This window comes from Balaenoptera ricei, chromosome 20, assembly GCF_028023285.1.
Source record: "Balaenoptera ricei isolate mBalRic1 chromosome 20, mBalRic1.hap2, whole genome shotgun sequence".
NCBI classification, from domain to species: Eukaryota; Metazoa; Chordata; class Mammalia; order Artiodactyla; family Balaenopteridae; genus Balaenoptera; species Balaenoptera ricei.
In genome coordinates this window covers 26,853,813-26,875,797 of record NC_082658.1, presented here as the reverse complement: position 1 = coordinate 26,875,797, position 21,985 = coordinate 26,853,813, and the positions used below count along the sequence as shown (strand labels likewise).

Here is a 21,985-nt window from a genome sequence, read left to right as displayed (position 1 = left end):
AACAGAATACACATTTTTCTCAAGTGCTCATGGAACATTCTCCAGGATAGATCATATCTTGGGTCACAAATCAAGCCTTGGTAAATTTAAGAAAATTGAAATCGTATCAAGTATCTTTTCCGACCACAATGCTATGAGACTAGATATCAATTACAGGAAAAGATCTGTAAAAAATACAAACACATGGAAGCTACACATTACACTACTTAATAACGAAGTGATCACTGAAGAAATCAAAGGGGAAATCAAAAAATACCTAGAAACAAATGACAATGGAGACACGACGACCCAAAACCTATGGGATGCAGCAAAAGCAGTTCTAAGAGGGAAGTTTATAGCAATACAAGCCTACATCAAGAAACAGGAAACATCGCGAATAAACAACCTAACCTTGCACGTAAAGCAATTAGAGAAAGAAGAGCAAAAAATCCCCAAAGCTAGCAGAAGGAAAAAAATCATAAAGATCAGATCAGAAATAAATGAAAAAGAAATGAAGGAAACAATAGCAAAAATCAATGAAACTAAAAGCTGGTTCTTTGAGAAGATAAACAAAATTGACAAACCATTAGCCAGACTCATCAAGAGAAAAAGGGAGAAGACTCAAATCAATAGAATTAGAAATGAAAAAGGAGAAGTAACCACTGACACTGCAGAAATACAAACGATCATGAGAGATTACTACAAGCAACTCTATGCCAATAAAATGGATAACTTGGAAGAAGTGGACAGATTCTTAGAAATGCACACCCTACCGAGACTGAACCAGGAAGAAATAGAAAATATGAACAGACCAATCACAAGCACTGAAATTGAAACTGTGATTAAAAATCTTCCAACAAACAAAAGCCCAGGACCAGATGGCCTCACTGGCGAATTCTACCAAACATTTAGAGAAGAGCTAACACCTATCCTTCTCAAACTCTTCCAAAATATTGCAGAGGGAGGAACACTCCCCAACTCATTCTACGAGGCCACCATCACCCTGATACCAAAACCAGACAAAGATGTCACAAAGAAAGAAAACTACAGGCCAATATCACTGATGAACATAGATGCAAAAATCCTCAACAAAATACTAGCAAACAGAATCCAACAGCACATTAAAAGGATTATACACCATGATCAAGTGGGGTTTATTCCAGGAATGCAAGGATTCTTCAATATACGTAAATCAATCAACGTGATACATCATATTAACAAACTGAAGGAGAAAAACCATATGATCATCTGAATAGATGCAGAGAAAGCTTTCAACAAAATACAACACCCATTTATGATAAAAGCCCTGCAGAAAGTAGGCATAGAGGGAACTTCCCTCAACATAATAAAGGCCATATATGACAAACCCACAGCCAACATTTTCCTCAATGGTGAGAAACTGAAACCATTTCCACTAAGATCAGGAACAAGACAAGGTTGCCCACTCTCACCACTATTATTCAACATAGTTTTGGAAGTTTTAGCCACAGCAATCAGAGAAGAAAAAGAAATAAAAGGAATCCAAATCAGAAAAGAAGAAGTAAAGCTGTCACTGTTTGCAGATGACATGATACTCTCTCCATAGAGAATCCTAAAACTGCCACTAGAAAACTACTAGAGCTAATCAATGAATTTCGTAAAGTAGCAGGATACTAAATTAATGCACAGAACTCTCTTGCATTCCTATATACTAATGATGAAAAATCTGAAAGTGAAATTAAGAAAACACTCCCATTTACCATTGCAACAAAAAGAATAAAATACCTAGGAATAAACCTACCTAAGGAGAGAAAAGACCTGTATGCAGAAAATTATAGGACACTGATGAAATAAATTAAAGATGATACAAATAGATGCAGAGATATACCATGTTCTTGGTTTGGAAGAATCAACATTGTGAAAATGACTCTACTACCCAAAGCAATCTACAGATTCAATGCAATCCCTATCAAACTACCAATGGCATTTTTCACAGAACTAGAACAAAAAATTTCACAATTTGTATGGAGACACAAAAGAACCCAAATAGCCAAAGCAATCTTGAGAATGAAAAATGGAGCTGGAGGAATCAGGCTCCCTGACTTCAGACTATATTACAAAGCTACAGTAATCACGACAGTTTGGTACTGGCACAAAAGCAGAAATATAGATCAATGGAACAGGATAGAAAGCCCAGAGATAAACCCACGCACATATGGTCACCTTATCTTTGATAAAGGAGGCAAGCATATACAGTGGAGAAAAGACAGTCTCTTCAATAAGTGGTGCTGGGAAAATTGGACAGGTACATGTAAAAGTATGAAACTAGAACACTCCCTGACACCATACACAAAAATAAACTCAAAATGGATTAAAGACCTAAGTGTAAGGCCAGACACTATCAAACTCTTAGAGGAAAACATAGGCAGAACACTCTATGACATACATCACAGCAAGATTCTTTTTGACCCAGCTCCCAGAGGAATGGAAATAAAAACACAAATAAACAAATGGGACCTAATGAAACTTAAAAGCTTTTGCACAGCAAAGGAAACCATAAACAAGACCAAAAGACAACCCTCAGAATGGGAGAAAATATTTGCAAATGAAGCAACTGACAAAGGATTAATCTCCAAGATTTACAAGCAGCTCATGCAGCTCAATAACAAAAAAACAAACAACCCAATCCAAAAATGGGCAGAAGACCTAAACAGACATTTCTCCAAAGAAGATATACAGATGGCCAACAGACACATGAAAGAATGCTCAACATCATTAATCATTAGAGAAATGCAAATCAAAACTACAATGAGATATCATCTCACACCGGTCAGAATGGCCATCATCAAAAAATCTAGAAACAATAAATGCTGGAGAGGGTGTGGAGAAAAGGGAACCCTCTTGCACTGTTGGTGGGAATGTAAATTGATACAGCCACTATGGAGAACAGTATGGAGGTTCCTTAAAAAACTACAAATAGAACTACCATACGACCCAGCAATCCCACTACTGGGCATATACCCTGAGAAAACCATAATTAAAAAAGAGTCATGTACCAAAATGTTCATTGCAGCTCTATTTACAATAGCCAGGACATGGAAGCAACCAAAGTGTCCATCATCGGATGAATGGATAAAGAAGGTGTGGCACATATATACAATGGAATATTACTCAGCCATAAAAAGAAACGAAATGGAGGTATTTATAGTGAGGTGGGTGGAGTTAGAGTCTGTCATACAGAGTGAAGTAAGTCAGAAAGAGAAAAACAAATACAGTATGCTAACACATTTATACGGAATCTAAGGGAAAAAAAAAAAGGACATGAAGAACCTAGTGGCAAGATGGGAATAAAGACACAGACCTACTAAAGAATGGACTTGAGGATATGGGGAGGGGGAGGGGTGAGATGTGACAGGGTGAGAGAGTGTCATGGACATATATACACTACCAAATGTAAAATAGATAGCTAGTGGGAAGCAGCCGCATAGCACAGGGAGATCAGCTCGGTGCTTTGTGACCACCTAGAGGGGTGGGATAGGGAGGGTGGGAGGGAGGGAGATGCAAGAGGGAAGAGATATGGGAACATATGTATATGTATAACTGATTCACTTTGTTTTAAAGCAGAAACTAACACACCATTGTAAAGCAATTATACTTCAATAAAGATGTTAAAAAAAAATCTACAAACAAGAAATGCTGAAGAGGGTGTGGAGAAAAGGGAACCCTCTTGCACTGTTGGTGGGAATGTAAATTGATGCAGCCACTATGGAGAACAGTATGGAGGTTCCTTAAAAAGCTAAAAATAGAACTACCATATGACCCAGGAATCCTGCTACTGGGCATATACCCTGAGAAAACCATATATCAAAAAGAGTCATTTACCACAATGTTCATTGCAGCTCTATTTACAATAGCCAGGACATGGAAGCAACCTAAGTGTCCATCGACAGATGAAAGGATAAAGAAGATGTGGCACATATATTCAATGGAGTAATATTCAGCCATAAAAAGAAACGAAATTGAGTTGTTTGCAGTGAGGTGGAGGGAACTAGAGTCTGTCATACTAAGTGAAGTAAGTCAGAAAGAGAAAAACAAATACCGTATGGTAACACATATATATGGAATCTAAAAAATAAATAAATAAATGGTTCTGATGAACCTAGGGGCAGGACAGGAATAAGGACAGAGATGTGGAGAATGGACTTGAGGACACGGGGAGGCGGACGGGTAAGCTGGGACAAAGTGAGAGACTAGCATTGACTTATATATACTACCAAATGTAAAATAGATAGCTAGTGGGAAGCAGCCGCACAGCACAGGGAGAACAGCTCAGTGCTTTGTGACCACTTGAGGGGTGGGATAGGGAGGGTGGGAGGGAGATGCAAGAGGGAGGAGATATGGGGATATATGTATATGTATAGCTGATTCACTTTGTTATAAAGCAGAAACTAACACACCATTGTAAAGCAATTATACTCCAATAAAGTTGTTAAAAAAATAAAATAAAATAAAACATTGGGAAAAAAGGTGAACTACAACAAAGCTAAAAAATTTTTTTAAATAAATAAATAAAATACAACAGCTGTAAAAAAAATGCAGATTCCCCAGTCCCAGGTGTGTTTTACCAGCCTTCCCAACCCCAGGTGCTTCTGATCCAGGTGGTCCACAGGCTGTGAATGGAAATGTTCTGTCACAGTGGAGCGTGCATGGGTATCAGAACCAGAATTACACCCTAAATTCTGACTCTGCCACTTGCCATGTATATGAATTTATAGGAGTCACAAACTCCTCTGAACCTGTTTTCTCATCTATAAAATTCAGGATATCTGGGACTACCTTGGTGGCACAGTGGTTAAGAATCCACCTGCAAATGCAGGGGACACGGGTTCGAGCCCTGGTCTGGGAAGATCCCACATGCTGTGGAGCAACTAAGCCCGTGAGCCACAACTACTGAGCCTGCGCTCTAGAGCCCGCGAGCCACAACTACTGAAGCCCGTATGCCTAGAACCCATGATACAGAACAAGAGAAGCCACCACAAGGAGAAGCCCGTGCATCACAATGAAGTGTAGCCCCCACTCGCCACAACTAGAGAAAGCCCACACGCAGCAACGAAGACCCAATGCAGCCCAAAGTAAAAAAAAAAAAATTAAATTAAATTTAAAAATCAGGATCTCACTTATAGTGATGATATGCATTAAACTGTGTTCCCCTGCTAAAAAACATGTTTAAGTCCCCTGCTAAAAAACATGTTTAAGTCCTAACCCCCAGAACCAGAAAATGTGACCTTATTTGGAAACAGGGTCATAGCTGATACAATTAGTTAAAATGAGGTCATACTGGAGCAGGGCGAGCCCTGAATCCAATATGATTGGTGTCCTTATAAGAAAACACACAGACACATGAACTAAAAATGCCATGTAATGGCAGAGACAGAGATGGAAGTGATGCAGCTGCAAATTGAGGAACACCAAGGATCGCCAGCAACTGCCAGAAGCTGGGAAGAGGCAAGGAAGGATTCTTCCCTACAGGTTTCAGAGAGAGTATGGCCCTGTGACACCTTGATATCTGTTGTTTGAAGTCACCTAGTCTGAGGTGCTTTGTTACAGCAGCCCTGGGAAATAAGTACAAATTAAGGTTCAAAGATTAGGGCACTAATGTGAGAGTTCCTACAAATAGTATGTATGAATAAAGGAGGGTTCCCATCTCCTATACCCCAGTTTCTGATCTTCTAGTCATTTGTCAGCACTCAAACTCAACAGCATTGCAGCTGCCCATCCCTTCAAAGAGTTTAGGGTCCAGTGTGAAGTGGCAAGGAAAATTCTTTACAGGGTGATACACAAAGAAACTCAAAGTCCTTGTCCCATGAGCAGCCAGACAACAGCTCTCAAACCAGAGTAATATGATCAAAACCTAACTCTGCCTCTGCAGAAACAGCAGCAGCAGTGCTACCCCTGTGTGGCCACAGCAGCTGTCAGTGGCCCAGAAGGAAGCCTTCACCCCGAGCGGTCCGCTCCCCTCCTACCCACAGCACCAAAGAAAAACACAAAGGCTGGATCAAAGAGCAAGTCAGACTTGGAAAAAAATTTCAGAAAAGTCGTAAAATCTTAAAAAGAACTTTGAGTGATGCCCACTTGATGGGGTAAAAGAGAAAAGAGATGCAAGGGGCAAGCTATTTGAATATGAAAAGAAAAGAGTTGCTCTTAGAGTGAGTGAAGAATCATAAGACATCCATGTCAAAGAGGACTCAGCTATCTCCCTATCTGCACCCCCATGTTCACTGCAGCATTATTCACAATAGCCAAGATATGGAAACAACCTAAGTGTCTGTCAACAAATGAATGGATAAAGAAGTTATGGTATTTATATATACATAGTGGACTATCATCCAGCCATAAGAAAGAAGGAAATCCTGCCGTTTGCAACATGGATGGACCTCAGAACATTATGCTAAGTGAAATAAACCAGACAGAGACAAATACTGTATGATCTCACTTATATGTGGAATCTAAGATAGTCAAACTCAAAGAAACAGAGACTAGAATGGTAGTTACCAGGGGCCAGGGGGTGGGGGAAATGGGTAGATGTTGGTCAAAGGGTATAAACTCCTAGTTATAAAAAGGATAAGTTCTGGGGATCTGATGTACAGCATGGTGATTATAGTTAATAATAATGTATTATATACTTGAAAGTTGCTAAGAGAGTAGGTCTTAAATGTTCTCACCAAAAACAAAGAAATAGTAGTCATGTGATGTGATGGAGGTGTTACGAACGCTGTGGTGGTAATCTTATTGCAATATAAGTGTATCAAATCTGCACATTGTAGACCTTGAACTTACACAAGTGCTATATATATCAATTATATCTCAATAGAGCTGGGGGGGAGGGGGACATCTCCCATCCCTGCTGCCCAGAGGACAATGAGCTTACCCTAATCCATTTTACAGAGAGGGAGACTGAGGTCCAAAGCCAGGAAGGTCTGTCCAAGGCTATATAGGTAAGTATGTAACAGAGCTGGGACCTGAGACTCCTATCCCACAGCCTCGTGCTTTTCTCCCCACACTGGGATTCCTGGGGAAATGCCTCATTCTTTTTTTTTTTTTTTTTTAATTATTTATTTATTTATTTTTGGCTGTGTTGGGTCTTCGTTTCTGTGCGAGGGCTTTCTCTAGTTGCAGCGAGCGGGGGCCACTCTTCATCGCAGTGCGCGGGCCTCTCACTATCGTGGCCTCTCTGGTTACGGAGCACAGGCTCCAGACGTGCAGGCTCAGTAGTTGTGGCTCACGGGCCTAGTTGCTCCGCGGCTTGTGGGATCCTCCCAGGCCAGGGCTCGAACCCGTGTCCCCTGCATTGGCAGGCAGATTCTCAACCACTGTGCCACCAGGGAAGCCCAATGCCTCATTCTTTTGTCTGTGCAAGATTACAACATCCAAGCTGGTTGATTGGGAGTGGTTTTCTAAAGCCATTAAGGCATGAGTGTGTGAAAGAAACCCCATAAGAGTGTGGCAATAGGGATTCTGCCACTGAAGTCATTGCAAAGAGAAAATTTTTGATTTGTCATAAAAAATCAGACCCAGAAACTGTGCAGGGCAGCAACTCTAGACCGCACTCACCTAAGTCCACCTGTGAACCCTGCCCCGGGAATCTTCAAGGCACAGACACAGGACCCACTGGGCTCCTCTTACCCGAGATTGTGTCCTGACCCTTAGGACCCTAGAATGACTCAGCTGGAAGGGGCCTTTGGGGGTGTTCTGCTCAAACCCCCTCATTGCACTCTAAAAGCCAGGCCCAGAAAAGGAAGGAGCTAGTCTAAGAGAAGTGCTGAGTCAGGGAAGGAGTCAACTTGAACTCAGGTCTTCTGGCATTAATTCTACCTCCACACAACGCTAGGATTTTTTGGTTGTAAGTGTTACGGTCTGAATGTGTATGATAGACTGTATAGATTGAAGCTTTAACTCCCAATGTGATTATAGCTGGAGAGAAGGCCTCTAAGGAGGTAATTAAGGTTAAATGAGGTCATTAGGGTGGGGTCCTAGTTCAATAGGACTGATATCCTTATAAGAAGAGGGAGAGACACCAGGAGAGGGCATGCACAGAGGAAGGGCCGCTGAGGAGACACAGCAAGAAGGCAGAGACAAATCAAGGAGAGAGGCCTCAGGAGAAACCAATCCTGCTGGCACCTTAATCTTAAACTTCCAGATTCCAGAACTATGAGAAAACTAATGTCTGTTGTTTAAGCCACCCAGTCTGTAGTATTTTGTTATGGCATACCTAGCAAACTAACACAATAAGGAAGAGTCTCACTCAGCTCCCTCAAGTTTGGGGCATTTATTATTTCGATGCTTGCTAGAGTTTGAAAACCACTAGGCTAAGACTCCCTCCATCTTGGGCCCACACAAGTTGTGTTCAAATCACCAGTCATACCATAGGCCTATGAACTAACTAGAAGCCTTTGAGAAGAATGAGGACCCTAAAACACATTAAAATAAATTGTTCCATATCCAGTTGCTTGATCCAAGTATAATTTCTTATTACCAAAGTCCAATTTTATTTCCAATTATTAGGCGTAGTTATTAATATCACAAAAATTTAGACCTATAAAGGATCTCAAAACCTCCATTTGCAAATGAAGAAAATAAAGCCCAGAAAGGTTGTGGGACTTTCCTAAGGTCACACAGCAAGTATGTGGCAGGACAGGAATTTGAAATGAAGAAAGTCTTAAGTGCCTCGTGCAGGGACAAGTGACTGAGATGGTGGTCACCCCTCCTACCCAATCCTTAGAGCTGCCCACTAGGCATACCCACCCTACCCTAACCCATTTGTGACAATCTAAACCACTGACCTCAGCGAGAAGCCTGGCTATATTTCTTAACTTCCCTTGATTTTGGCCTGAGTGTCCTTGGAGCCATGAAGTTCTTCGGGGCACATGCATGTCACTTTTACATCTCCCTCGCACCAGGACAGGCAGTCACATCATTGGTAGCTCCCAAGAGCAGACTGCCTATCCCCCATCCCTCTCTGGGAAGGAAAGAGAAATGTCCAGTTAGTCTGAGGAGTCAATGTGTCCCCTAGAAGTGGACTCTGCCTGGAAAATACCCTAGACAAGCCACCTACAGTGGGCACAGAAGCCTTGCAAGAGAGGGGTGGAGGGAAGCACAGATTTTACAGGGGGTTAGAAAGCCTCACATCTGCTGCCACGCTGAGCACAGCCAGCCTCCTTCATATTTCCCCTCTTCCTTTCTGGCACTTAGAAGGATTCTAAACCCTGTACCCCAGCACCAAAAATAGGCACAATTGCTCAAGCACAATTTCTCACATTTCCTTTATATCCCCTGCTCTATCTGTGCCTCTGGACAGTCTTGGGACAGTATTATAACTTATCATCATACACATTTTATAAGACAATGAGGGTCAAAGAAGTGAGACAAGTCCAAGGATAGTTGGTCATTCACGCAGCACAGCTGGGATAAGAATCTGGGCCAAAGCAGAAACTAACATAACATTGTAAAGCAATTATACTCCAATAAAAATGTTAAAAAAAAAAAAAAAAAAAGAATCTGGGCCATCTGACCTACTTTTTTTTTTTTTTTTTTTTGCCCCACTGTGAGGCATTCAGGATCTTCCCCAAACAGGGATTGAACCCACTCCCCCTGCAATGGAAGCCAGGAGTCTTAACCACTGGACCACCAGGGAAGTCCCAGACTCTGAACCATCTGAATCCACACCTGTGCCCTCTGCCATGCCGGTCCTGCCTGGAATCCCACCACAAGGCAAATCCTAGTAATTTATTGCCTTGCTTAAAACCCTCCATGGCAAAAAAGGAGTCTCCTGCACTGTTGGTGGGGATGTAAATTGGTGCAGCCACTGTGGAGAACAGTATGGAGGGTCCTCAGACAACTAAAAATAGACTTACCACATGACCCAGTGATCCCAATCTTCGGCACATATCTGGAGAAAACCATAATTCAAAAAGATACATGCACCCCAATGTTCATAGCAGCTCTATTTACAATAGCCAAGACATGGAAACAACCTAAGTGTCCATCATCAGATGAATGGATAAAGAAGATGTGGTATGTATACACAATGGAATATTAGTCAGCCATAAAAGAAGAATGAAATAATGCCATTTGGCATGGATGGACCTAGAGATTATCATACTAAGTGAAGTAAGTCAGACAAAGACAAATATTATATGATATCACTTATATGTGGAATCTAAAAAAATGATACAAATGAATTTATTTGCAAAACAGAAATAGACTCACAGACTCAAAAACAAACTTATGGTACCAAAGGGGAAGGGGGGTGGGGGATAAATTAGGAGTTTGGGACTAACACACTACTATATATAAAATAGATAAACAACAAGGACCTACTGTATAGCACAGGGAACTATACTCAATATCTTGTAATAACCTATAATGGAAAAAAATCTAGGGACTTCCTTGGTGGTCCAGTGGCTAAGACCCCCAATGCAGGGGGCCCAGGTTCAATGCCTGGTCAGGGAACTAGAAGATCCCACATGCCGCAACTAAGAGCTCGCATGCAGCAACTAAAGATCCCACATGATGCAACGAATATCCAGTGCAGCCAAATAAATAAATAATATTTTTTAGAAGGAATCTAAAAAAGAATATATATATATATATATATATATATATAACTGAATCACTTTGCTGTACACCTGAAACTAACACAACACTGTAAATCAACTATATTTCAATAAAAAGTTTTTTTAATTCTTTTAAAAAACACTTCATGGCTTCTCATACCCCCAGAACCAAATTCCAGTTCCTGAGCCTGGCTGGGCAGACCTTCACAACCTGGCCTTTTCTGACTTCTGCTGCTGTCCCTCCCCCTGTGTGCCCCACAACCTGCTTCTGTGCTTTTGCCAATACTGTACCCTCTGTCAGGCATGCCCTTCCCCTCCTTCTCCACTTGGCAAATGTCCATTCTCCATTGAAGACTCCAGTGTTACTCAACCTGGAAAGAGTGAGTCGGTTCTCCCCACCATCTGCCTTTGCCCTGTTAATGCTTCTGGGTTTGCAGTTACCTTTGCTGCCCTGTAATTATTGCCCTGTTGGACTACGCTGTGAACACTTGGAAGGCAGGACCTGGCTCTTTTCCATCTCTGATTCCCCAGCCCAGGTGTGAAACCTTGACTACAGTGACTGGAGTTGATTCCATCTGCTGCCACCAAGCTGCCTGGGACAGGAAGGAGTCAGCTCCCATAACCCGAGACTCCTGCTGAAGCAAAATGGAAATATGCAGAACTCCTCTCTCTACATTAGGAACACATGAAGGGCTCCAGCAATAAACATTTTTTAAACAATAATAGCAACATGTCTACCTGTTCTTGAAGAGCAGGGGATTGCACAGAGGCTGTCTTTCCCAAGGATTTCACTCGCGCCACTCCCAACAAGTCAGAATGAACCAAGCTTTTTGGCAAGTGCCAGGGGGACAGCTTCAGTGAAGCCCAAGAGGCAGGTCCTGGAAATAAAGGGAGAAAAGAGGAACCTCTGTGAACTCATTGGGTCACTGGGTCTTCACCCAACACCTTGTGATTCCTGCCCCTCCAAGGGTGGGAAAGGCAAAAAAGGAAGACTAAACTTAAACTGGTTGATGTTGCTGCCTCTCGGCCAATGACTGGGACCACAGCAATTCATTCTAGTAGCTGTACATACGTGTAGCTAATCGTTATAGCATTGAGTCCTGCAGGAAGTGATTATTAAGGCCAATGACAGGGGATCAAAGGGACTTTAAAAAATACAAAGGTCAGGAGTACACCCCAGACTAATTAAATCATGACCTCTGGAGTTGAATCCTGGGCATCAGAATTTTTTAAAGCTCCCAGATGATTCTAATGCCAGGCATGGTTGAAAAATACTGGCCTAGATGCAGGGCCAGGAAAACAGTGTCAGGCAAGGCACCTCGTTGTTCATTCATTCATCCTGCTTCCCTGAGACCAGGTCCTGCCAGTCACTGGGTCAAGGGCGAGTAATAGAAGAAGGAGTTATGCTCTCCTGGTTCACGAAGCTCAGGGTCTGCTCCCAGAGCCGTGAGGCCTAGCCTCTGAGAACAAGGCTATCATGTCAGGGGACTGGGGATGCCTTCTAGAACAGAGATTCCCAGGCTTTGGTATTCATAGATATAAAAAAATTAAAATGAGGGAACTGGTGGTGTTGGTTGACCAGCTTTTAATTTTTCCGAAAAAAGCAATAGAGTACTATTTTAAAAGAACTATCATTGATCATTAAAAATCAACCATAAAAATGAATCTCATTTTAAGTCCTCTGGATCATAAGATCTTTTGGAGAATTAAGCCTGTCTATCATTTTCAGCTGCATCCCAAGGGCCAAGATGGACACACATTTGGAATGGAATAATGGTGACAGCAATGATGATGATAACAATGTTTATTAAGTGCTGAATAAACTAATCCCATGCCAGGCCCTGCTGCTTAGTCCTCTCATGACCTCCCTGAATTCTTAGAGCAAACCCAGGAGGTATTTGTATCAGTCGGGGTTCAGTACAATAAACTCTTGTGTAAATGTTTAGTCCTTTGCCTCCTATAGAAGGGCCTGAGCGGAAAAAGCAAATGTAGATGCCTAGAAAGGGGATTTCCATTGGTACTGAGTTTTTTCCTAGAATCCATGGCACTTGAGCTTAGGGTTTTAAGTCAGAGGCAGGGCTGTTCGCGAATGGAGTGGAGGAGGCTCCACCATCCACCTGAGTGGGTGATGGTTGAGGAGAGGCCAGATCATCTGCACTACCACCAAGTCTATCTCACTGTATGAATCCAGCCCTTTACGCACAGGAGAGCAGGGTCTGTAGCAGTGTAGCCTCAGCTTGTCCATTTGAAATCTGTGAGTAATATGAGATTTGTGCCACGTTCTTGGTTTGCATTTCCCGTCTAGTTAGTATTTTAGGAACTTCCAGAATAGATCTGAGCAGTAAAAGTGTGCCATGCCAGGGTATACCTACAACAGAGACATTCAACCATAGCCCAGTGTTGTGCCTGCCCTTAATCACAAAGATAATGATCTAAGAATGACAGATGCATGTTTAATTTTAAACACATAACCTAGAAATCAGTTATTCAGATAGGCATTTCAAATTCATCTGTTTTGGTTGGATTTAGGATCATTATCATTCCTTATGAAAAGGAAGGTAACCCAGAAGCTTGCTATTCAGAAGGCTATGACAGATGCATTCCAGAAACTGCTGATTGTGGTTTTAGGAAAGACCTTTTTGACTGTCCTTGAAGTGCTTCAGTTTCAGTGAGCAAATCAACTTATTTGAAAAGTTAATTGGATGAAAATAATGGTTATCTAAAACATTACATATTCTTTCATTCACCAGATGCTTTCACAGCAGCAGTCTTAAATATGCTCTTTGTGGCATTTATGAGAAAAACGACAGCAACTATGATCGTCCCCAGTGTTTAGATGTAGAATGACTTGCCTCAGTTCATACAGAAAGTGTTTGATCCAGTTCTTCCTCAATTGCTTGCTTATCATACAGAATAGTGTAGTGATTATAAGCCTTGGACACCTGTGTTTGAGTCCTACCTTTGTCGCTCAGATTTTTTTGTTGTTGTTGTTGCAAGTTTAGGTTTTCCTAGCCAGAGACATTTGAAGGTATTTAATATCTCTAAGCTGCAATTTCTTTATCTGCAAATAGGGTTAGTAATTCAGCTTATCACCTAATGGGGGATATTGTAAGAGGAAATGAGATGATGAATGTCAAAATCTTAGAACTATGCCTGAAACATAGTAAGCAGACAAAATATATTGACTATTATTATTATCATTGTTGTTTTCTTGTTGAAGAGTTTATTAGATTATGTTTTTGGAATTCATTTAATTTCAGTTTTCATTTCTGATATATTGGGTGAATATGATTCTTATATAATAATCGGCTACGTTTTTGTGAGCCTAGAAGCCTAGAAGTTCCCTCATCTGACACTTCAGTTTTTATCATAATTATTTGTGAAAAAATATATAAGAAGTGTCAACTTTGGTTCAAAAACCTTTATGATCTTAGAAATAAGAACTAAGGAATAATGACACAGGAATTAAAAGCTGTGGAAAGTGTTCATGTTACTGAATAGCGTTGATTGTGTTCCCTATCGAGTTATACAGCGGTGACAATGTCACATGCTGTGCCCAAAGGAAACTTTATGATTAGTAGATTCCCGGAACAGAATTGCTCCTCTGCTTCACAGCCCTGCAGGCTTAGAGACTGAGGAATCCTAGCTAAGTTGTCAGAGACCTTATTTGCTTGCAAGAGTTGACCGTGGCTTGGTCTTGGCCTTCCAGCCTGGGCAGTCTTTCCAGTGAAGTTTGACTTCCCTGGTCATCAGGCAGAATCTCCATCAGCTGTCAACTCTGGGTAACAACCTTTAAGAACCAAACTAAATGTCTGGGTTGTTTGTCCCTAATATGCAAAGGTATTGCTTATATGTCCTCAAAACTCCTTAAACCAAAAAGTCTGGTGGCTCTAGCTTGCCTTGAGGAAAGCTGTATTGTCCAAAAGGTACATGGGCCAGTTTCTGCCAGTAGAGTGTTGAAATGCTCTCTCTGTCTCTGTCTCCAAAGCTTTGTTCATTGTATCTGGTAGAATTGGTCCCAAGGAGTAGGCACTTGCCTTGCTTCTGATATGAAGTATCTATTATAGTCCAGTGGTATCTATCCCAGGTTTGAACTCACTTTGACCCCCACCTAATGCCTTCCTCTTTAATTGTATTGTGATTGAACACTTTTGTTTCCACAGCTTTTAATTTCTATGTCATTATTCCTTAGTTCTTATTTCTAAGATCATAAAGGTTTTTGAACCAAAGTTGATACTTCTTATATACTTTTTCACAAATAATTAGGATAAAGACTGAAGTGTCAGATGAGGGCACTTCTAGCTTGAAAGTGCTCTCATTTTCTGCTTTTAGAAATCAAAAGAATGTCTAATTATTGGGTGCTACCATTGTATACAGGAAGTTTTAGAACAAGAAAACTTCTGAACTGATCCTTGTTAACTTTATTTCAGAAAGTGGTAAAATAGCTGTGGCATATAGACCCTGTGAAGAGGTCACAGATGCTAGAACCGAAGAGGAACTACAGGATTTAATTCAAGTATGTGGAGATAAAAACTCAAGGGGTACACAGCCAGTGTAGTCGTAATCCAAAACAACCAGCAGGATTTGGAAGACTTTGGCATGTCTACTCAGCTCTGTCATCCTTAGGAAAATATGAAACTCTGAAACTGCTTTTGAGGCAGGGAATTTCTAGGACTTTTCCAAGTCCCGAGCCTTGTCTCTGGCCCCTTATTTGAAGTTTGGAGAGCAGGATTAAGGGCCATCACTGTACGTCTACAGTTGTGGACACAGGAGAAGACACAGGCTTTTTAGAACTCCCCTCAAATAGAATTGCAGGGATTTGGGAACAAAGTAACTATGGCCTTAAGTGTGATTATGCTACAGTGTTTAAAAAGTATTCACGCCTTTCAAGTAAGGCATATTACCCAGGTCTCAGCATCTCATATATATCTTGTGTTAAATATTTTGCCAAAGAACCTTTCTGTAAATCAATTATATGGATGCCTCGAATTAGGGATTAAGTTGTCAACGTAATTTCTAAAAGAAAACATTAATGTACTGCATATAGGATTTTTATTAAAAAAGGAGCAAAAATGTGTTTCATGTCATTGAGAGCTTAATTTGGGGCTAGATTTCTGATTATTTAACTCACCCCAATGTTGCAAAGTTTGTTTTGAAGGGAAGAAAGTAGAGAAAGAAAAGGTGGTTATGTTCTGAAAAATGTAAAAATTTTGAAAGTTTTTCCTGTACAAAATAATTATTTTAATTCAATGTAAATCAGTCAAGGAAACTTCAAACGTATCCATGTTTGGGCTTTAAGAAGTCTAGCTTCCTGTGAAATGTGAGAGGAAAGGATTCCATATTGATACTAAAGATTTCGGAAACCTGATTACAACAACAGATTCATTCCTAAATGAGGCCAATCTTGGAATCAGTTCCATTTAGAAACCATTATGTGCTAGGCACTGGAAATAAGATGAAGCTCATTCTCTCTTGGAGTTTAGGTGTTAAAGGTGTACCAGACAATTAAAAAGGACTAAAATTAAATAGATTATGAAAAGGACTGTGAAGAAAGTAAACTGGGAGCTAGTTACAGTATTTGAAGAAAATTACTTACCATGCTGACTTTAACATTCTAAGTGTCTTCTCCATGTTTGAACACAGGGTAGACCTCTGAAAAGCGACACTGTAGTTTTTTCTAGATTAATGGCTCTGTTGAGACAAGGTAGGATGGGGGAAGTTTTCCATGCTAATGTAAAGGGCCGTTCACTTGGTTTTAGACTCTCTTTCCCAGAATGAATTGCTCACCTGCCCCAAACCCTTCCTACAGAAGTTCTGGAGTCATCACTGATTCAGTGGTAACCCCTAATAATAGAGTGGTGAATTAATAATGAGACGTGAATACTGAGAGTTTGGAGGAAATGGCACCATTTTATTTCTACTTTTTTATTTTATTTTTATTTTTTAACATCTTTATTGAAGTATAATTGCTTTACACTGGTGTGTTAGTTTCTGCTTTATAACAAAGTAAATCAGTTATACATATACATATGTTCCCATATCTCTTCCCTCTTGCGTCTCCCTCCTTCCCACCCTCCGTATCCCACCCCTCTAGGTGGTCACAAACCACCGAGCTGCTGTGACAAAGTGAGAGAGTGGCATGGACATATATACGCAACATTTTACAATAATTGTAAGGTGTGTTCCCCTCCCGCCACCATAACTGGTGCTCATTTTGCAGGTCAGCTACTTTTCTTGTCAGCCGTGTGGCCAAAGGGAGGAAGAATGTCTCTCAGACTTCAGCTTTGAGGAGGAAGAGTTCAGACTGCCAGAACTGGACTAGCACTTTTGAATTTCCCAGAATGCCAGGTCTTGTGGTTTCCTTGGGAAGCTCAGCATCCTCCCAAACCCCCCTCCACCCCTGGGCTGCTGGAGTTTGGGGCCACTCGGGTCTGCAGCCCAAATCCTGCCTCATTGTTTGGGGCCAGGGAGGGCAGGGAGTGCTTGGGAAGAGGGCCCAGCAGGAGGTAATTGTCGCCTTTGCAAGGGGAAGGATGGCTGGCGCCCTGGGGTCTCTGGGAAAAAGGCCCACTCTGGTGGCGTGGATTGGATCTCCGCACGAACCTAATAAAGGTGGCAGAACTAAAGATGTCGTAAATAATGGGTTGGACGTTAGATGGGGGAGGGGCATGCAGTTGCTAATGTGAGCTCTAGCATCGGCGCTGGCATAGCAGTTCAGCTCAGACGCAGGATGTGGCTCTGGCTCCTCAGTGGCCTGGGTCACTGCGCCTGGGAGCCGCCGCGTGTTATGTCCCGGCTGCGCCTTTGGTTGCCAAGGCTCTTCCTCACGTGGCAACAACTGTGGTTTCTAGTCCAGGCAGTTCAGCCTCCGGAGTGGGCCCTGGACCCCGTCCAGGTGACCCCCAACCCTGCGCGCCTGACCGAGGCTTGGTCTTCATACGCCTCAGACCCCCCTCCTAAATTGCCCCATGCCCTTACACCCCTGGCAGTAGCCGGGGGCTTTAATTACTTGACGTCCTCGTCTCCAGTCCAGATGTTGGCCCCGCCTCATCAGGAGTTGACTGAGACTGAGGTTCCATACGCGGACACGGATTCGGTTGGAGAGCTGCCTACAGGGCCAGATCAGTTTGGTGTTCCACATCAGGATCTGAATAACAAGCAAACCCAACATCAAAAGCTCCCAGAGGAAGTTCCAGTGCTGGATTGGAATCAGAATCAGGCCTTGGTTCTGCCTTCTCAATGCAAATATAAGACGAAAAACATAGGTCTACATCAGGCTGCAGGTCACCAATCATTTGAAATACTTGTTCCACCTCTAGGTAGTAAGAGCTCAAAACCAATGAAGTTTCTTGTTTCACCCCCAAGCCTGAAGAAAGATCTAGTTCAGCATCGATGGCTTGCCAAAGTTGTTGAAACTACAGGCCAATTTCAAAAAAAACTCAGGGTCTAGAACAACAGTTGCAGGGTGATTATTTAGATCCCAGTATGCATGCCTTTTATCCTGAGGACAGCCTACCTACAGATTCTCTAGGGAGCCCAAATGAACCTCCAGAGCCCCCTGAGGAAGCTGAAATTTCTCCATCCCAGCAGGAGGCCCACACTCGTCATCCAGAGCGCACTGAGGAGGCTGAATCTTTACCCCAGCACGAGGCCCCTGCTCAGCATCCACAGACCCCTGAGGAGGTTGAATCTTTTTCACCCCAGGCAGAGGCCCGGGCTCAGCCTCCAGAGCCCGCTGAAGAGGTAGAGCCACCTCCACTTCAGCAGGAGGCTCCATCTCAGCCTTCAGAGGCCCCTGAGGAACTAGAAACTTCAAGTCCTCAGGAGGCCCTAGCCCAGCCTTTGGAGACACTTAAGGAGGTTGTAGTTCAACCAGTAGCATATCATGGGGTAAATGAAGCTCAGCAGTCAAATTTGTACCATGTCACTGTTAAACCTCTGGATCTGGCACTTACCATAACTCCACAGGTCACTAAAGAGGTTGAACCTTCTCCAGTCCAGCAGGAGAACCCATCTCAGCCTCCAAAGAGCCCTGAAGAGGTTGAACCTCCGCCGCTCCAGCAGGAGGCCCTATCTCAGCCTCCAGAGAGCCTCGAGGAGGTTGAACCTTCTCCTGTCAAGCAGCAGGCCCCATCTCAGCCTCCAGAGCTCCCTGAGGAGGTTGAACCTTCTCTACTCCATCAAGAGGCCCCAACTCAGGCTCCAGAGTTCCCTACTGAGTATGTACTTCAAATTCCAGTGAGTGCTGAGGTAGCATCTCTACCTGGCGTTCAGCATCACGCTCATTCAAACTTGCCCAGTGTGACACTTCAACCTCTGGATTTGGAACTTAGCATCACTCCAGAGCCCACTCCGGAAGCTGAATTTCTTACAGCTCAGCAGGAGGCCCTGGCTCCACCTCTTGAGCATCTTGAGGAGACAGAATCTTCTCCAATCCAACAAGAGACCTCAGCTAAGCCTCCAGAGCCTCCTGGAGAGGTTGAGCCTTCACGTGAGCGGGAGCAATCAGCTCCACCTTCTGAGCCCCCTGGGGAAGTTGAACCTTCTCCAACCCAGCAGAAGCCCACAGGTCAGCCTCCAGAGCCTCTTGTGGAAGCTGAGCCTTCTCCAAGTGAACAGGAACAACCGACTCAGCCTTCTGAGCCTACAGAGCCTCCTGAGGAGGTGAAGCCAGCAACCCAGCAGGAGACCCCAGCTCAGCTTTCAGAGTCTTTTGGAGAAGCTGAAAGTTCTGCAACCCAGGAGAAAGCCTCAGCTCAGTCTCCAGAGCCCCCTAATGAGGCAGCATCTTCTCCAACCCAGCAGGAGATCCCAGCTCTGACTCCAGCGGAGACAGAACCTTCTGCAACCCTGCAGGAGCAATCAGCTCAGCCTCCAGAGCCTTCTTGAGGGGAGGTGGAACCTTCTGCAACTCAACAGGAACAGCCAGCTCAACCTCCAGAGCATCATGAAATGACAGTTTCACCTCCAAGTCACCATCACGCTCAGCATTCAAACTTATCCAGTGTCGCTGTCAAACCTGCAGATGTGGAGCTTACCATAACAAAAGAACCCACTCCAGAGGTGGGACCTTCTCCAAATCAGCACAAGCCTTCAGCTCAGCCCTCAGTGCCCCTTACTAATGCAGAATTTTCTACAACCCAGCATGAGGCCCCCACGCTGCCTTCACAGCCACCTGAGGAGGTTGAACCTTTACCAGTTCAACAGGATGCACCAGCCCAATCTCCAGACGCCGGTACACATAATAAACCTTCAGTACAAGAGGAGACCCCAGCTCAGTATCCAGAGCATCCTGGAGAAGAAGTTATACCTGCCACAACCCAGCAGGAGACTCCAGATCAGCATGCACAGGCTCCTGAGCTTGTACCTTCTCCACCTCAGCAGGAAGCCACAGCTCAGCCTCCACAGTCTCCTGGTGAGGTTGACTCCTCTCCAACCCAGTCTCCAGAGCTCTCTAATGTGACTGTAGTTTTCTCTCCAGAGCATCATGTAATAACAGTTTCTCCTCTAGGTCAGGATCAAGCTCAGCTTCTGCAGCGGCCCGATGTCACTGTTCAACCTGTGGATCTTGCACTTACCTTAACTGCAGCGTTCACTAATGAGGTTGAAACTTCCCCACCCCAACAAGAAACCTCAGCTCAGTCTACAGTGTCCCCTGAGCAGTTGGAACCTTTGTCAGTCCAACAAGAGTTTTCAAATCAGCATCCAACCCCCTTTGAAAATGTTGAACCTTCTCCAGTTCAGCAGGGAGCCCCAACTCAACCTGAAGAGCTTCCTGAGGAAACTGAACCTTCTCCAAGGCAGCAGGAGAGCTCAACTCAGCATCCAAAGCCCACTGAGTGGGTTGGACCTTCTCCAGTCCAGCATCAGCACCCAACTCAGCCTCCAGGGGCCTCTACAGATGGTGCAGCTCAACCTTCAGTACATAATGAAGTGACATTCTCACCTCTAGGTCCAGGTGAAGTTGAACATCCAGTGTTGCCTAATATCACAGGTAAACACGTGGATCTGGCAGTTGCTTTAATTCTAAAGCCCACTAAAGAGGTTGAACATCCTCCAGTGCAGCAGGAGGACCCTACTCAGACTCCAGATCCCCCTGGAGGGATAGAGCTTTCTTTAGTCCAGGCGGAGGCCCCAGCTCAGTCTCCAGTTCCACAGGGGGGCTCAGCTATATCTCCTGAGCCCCCGAAGGAGGTGGTACCTTCTCCCACACAGCAAGAGCTTCAGGCTCAGTCATCAGAGCTCCCTGCAAAGGTGGAACTATTTTCAATCCCTCAAGGGACCCTTCCTCAGCTTCTACAGCCCCCTGAGAATATGGAATCTTCTCCAGTCCAACAGGAGTTCCCAGACCTACCTCTGGAACCCCTGAAAGAGACAGAAACTTCTCCAGCCCAGCAGGAGGCCCCGTCTTAGCCTCCAGCGCCACCTAAGGAGGTTGTAGCACAAACTCGAGTGCATTATGAGATGCCAGTTGCAACACTAGGACAGGATCAAGCTCAGCATTCAAACTTGCCCAGTGTCACAGTTCAACATTTGGACCAGGGGCTTCCCACAGCTCCAGAACCTACAACGGAGGCTGAACATTCCGCAGTCCTGCAGCAGACTGCAGTTCCTCCAACATACCCCGAGGTGACATTTCCAAATCCAGAGCAAGTTCAGGCTCAGCATCCAACCTTGACTGAGGTCACAGTTCAACCTTTGGACCTTCAATTGACCATAAGGCCAGAACCCACTAAGGAGGATGAACCTTCTCCAACCATGCAGGAGACCTTAACCCAGCCTCCATAACCACCTAAGGAGGTTTTTGTAGCTCAGCCTCCAGTATATCAGAACCCAATTTTTCCAACACAAGATCAGGATCACACTGAGCCTCCAACATCACCCAGTGTCACAGTTCAACCTTTAGACCAGGGGCTTACCACAACTCCAGAACCTACTATGGAGGCTGAACATTCCACACCCCTGCAGGAGACTATAGTCCCTCCAACATACCCCGAGGTGACACTTCCAAATCCAGAGCAAGTTCAGGCTCAGCATCCAACCTTGACTGAGGTCACAGTTCAACCTTTGAACCTCTTACTTATGTTAACTCTGGAATCCAGTATGGAGGTTGAACCTTCTCCAACCATGCAGCAGACCCAAGCTCAGCCTCCAGAGCTCATTAAGGAAGTTGTAGCTCAATCTCCATTGTATCCCGAGGTGACAGTTCCAGCACCAGATCAGGATCATGCTGAACATCCAACATCACCCAGTATCACAGTTAAACCTTTGGAGCTGGAGCTTACCACAACTCCAGAACCTACTACAGAGTCTGAACATTCTACAGCTCAGCAGCAGACTACAGCTCCCCCTCCAAATACCCTGAGGTGATACTTGCACAGCCAAGGCTGACTCAAGTCACAATTCAACCTATG

At 43.7% G+C, this 21,985-nt stretch overlaps 1 protein-coding gene and 1 long non-coding RNA gene across 2 annotated transcripts in view; one reads left to right on the top strand and one right to left on the bottom strand.

Annotated features, from left to right (window-relative positions):
* The window catches only part of LOC132355890 (uncharacterized), a 129,250-nt gene extending 113,016 nt beyond the window's left edge, over positions 1–16,234 (bottom strand). Inside the window, exons 1-2 of the long non-coding RNA XR_009499716.1 lie at positions 16,168–16,234; positions 11,310–11,449 (exon numbers count right to left, since the gene is read on the bottom strand). This is a non-coding gene — a long non-coding RNA (uncharacterized LOC132355890). The remainder of the gene's footprint in view (positions 1–11,309; positions 11,450–16,167) is intronic.
* Positions 16,235–19,523: 3,289 nt separating this feature from the next.
* The window catches only part of LOC132354539 (leucine-rich repeat-containing protein 37A3-like), a 66,948-nt gene continuing 64,486 nt past the window's right edge, over positions 19,524–21,985 (top strand). The window contains 3 exon segments of the mRNA XM_059906419.1: positions 19,524–19,634; positions 20,946–20,977; positions 21,089–21,822. Coding sequence (XP_059762402.1) covers positions 19,524–19,634; positions 20,946–20,977; positions 21,089–21,822 — 877 coding nt within the window.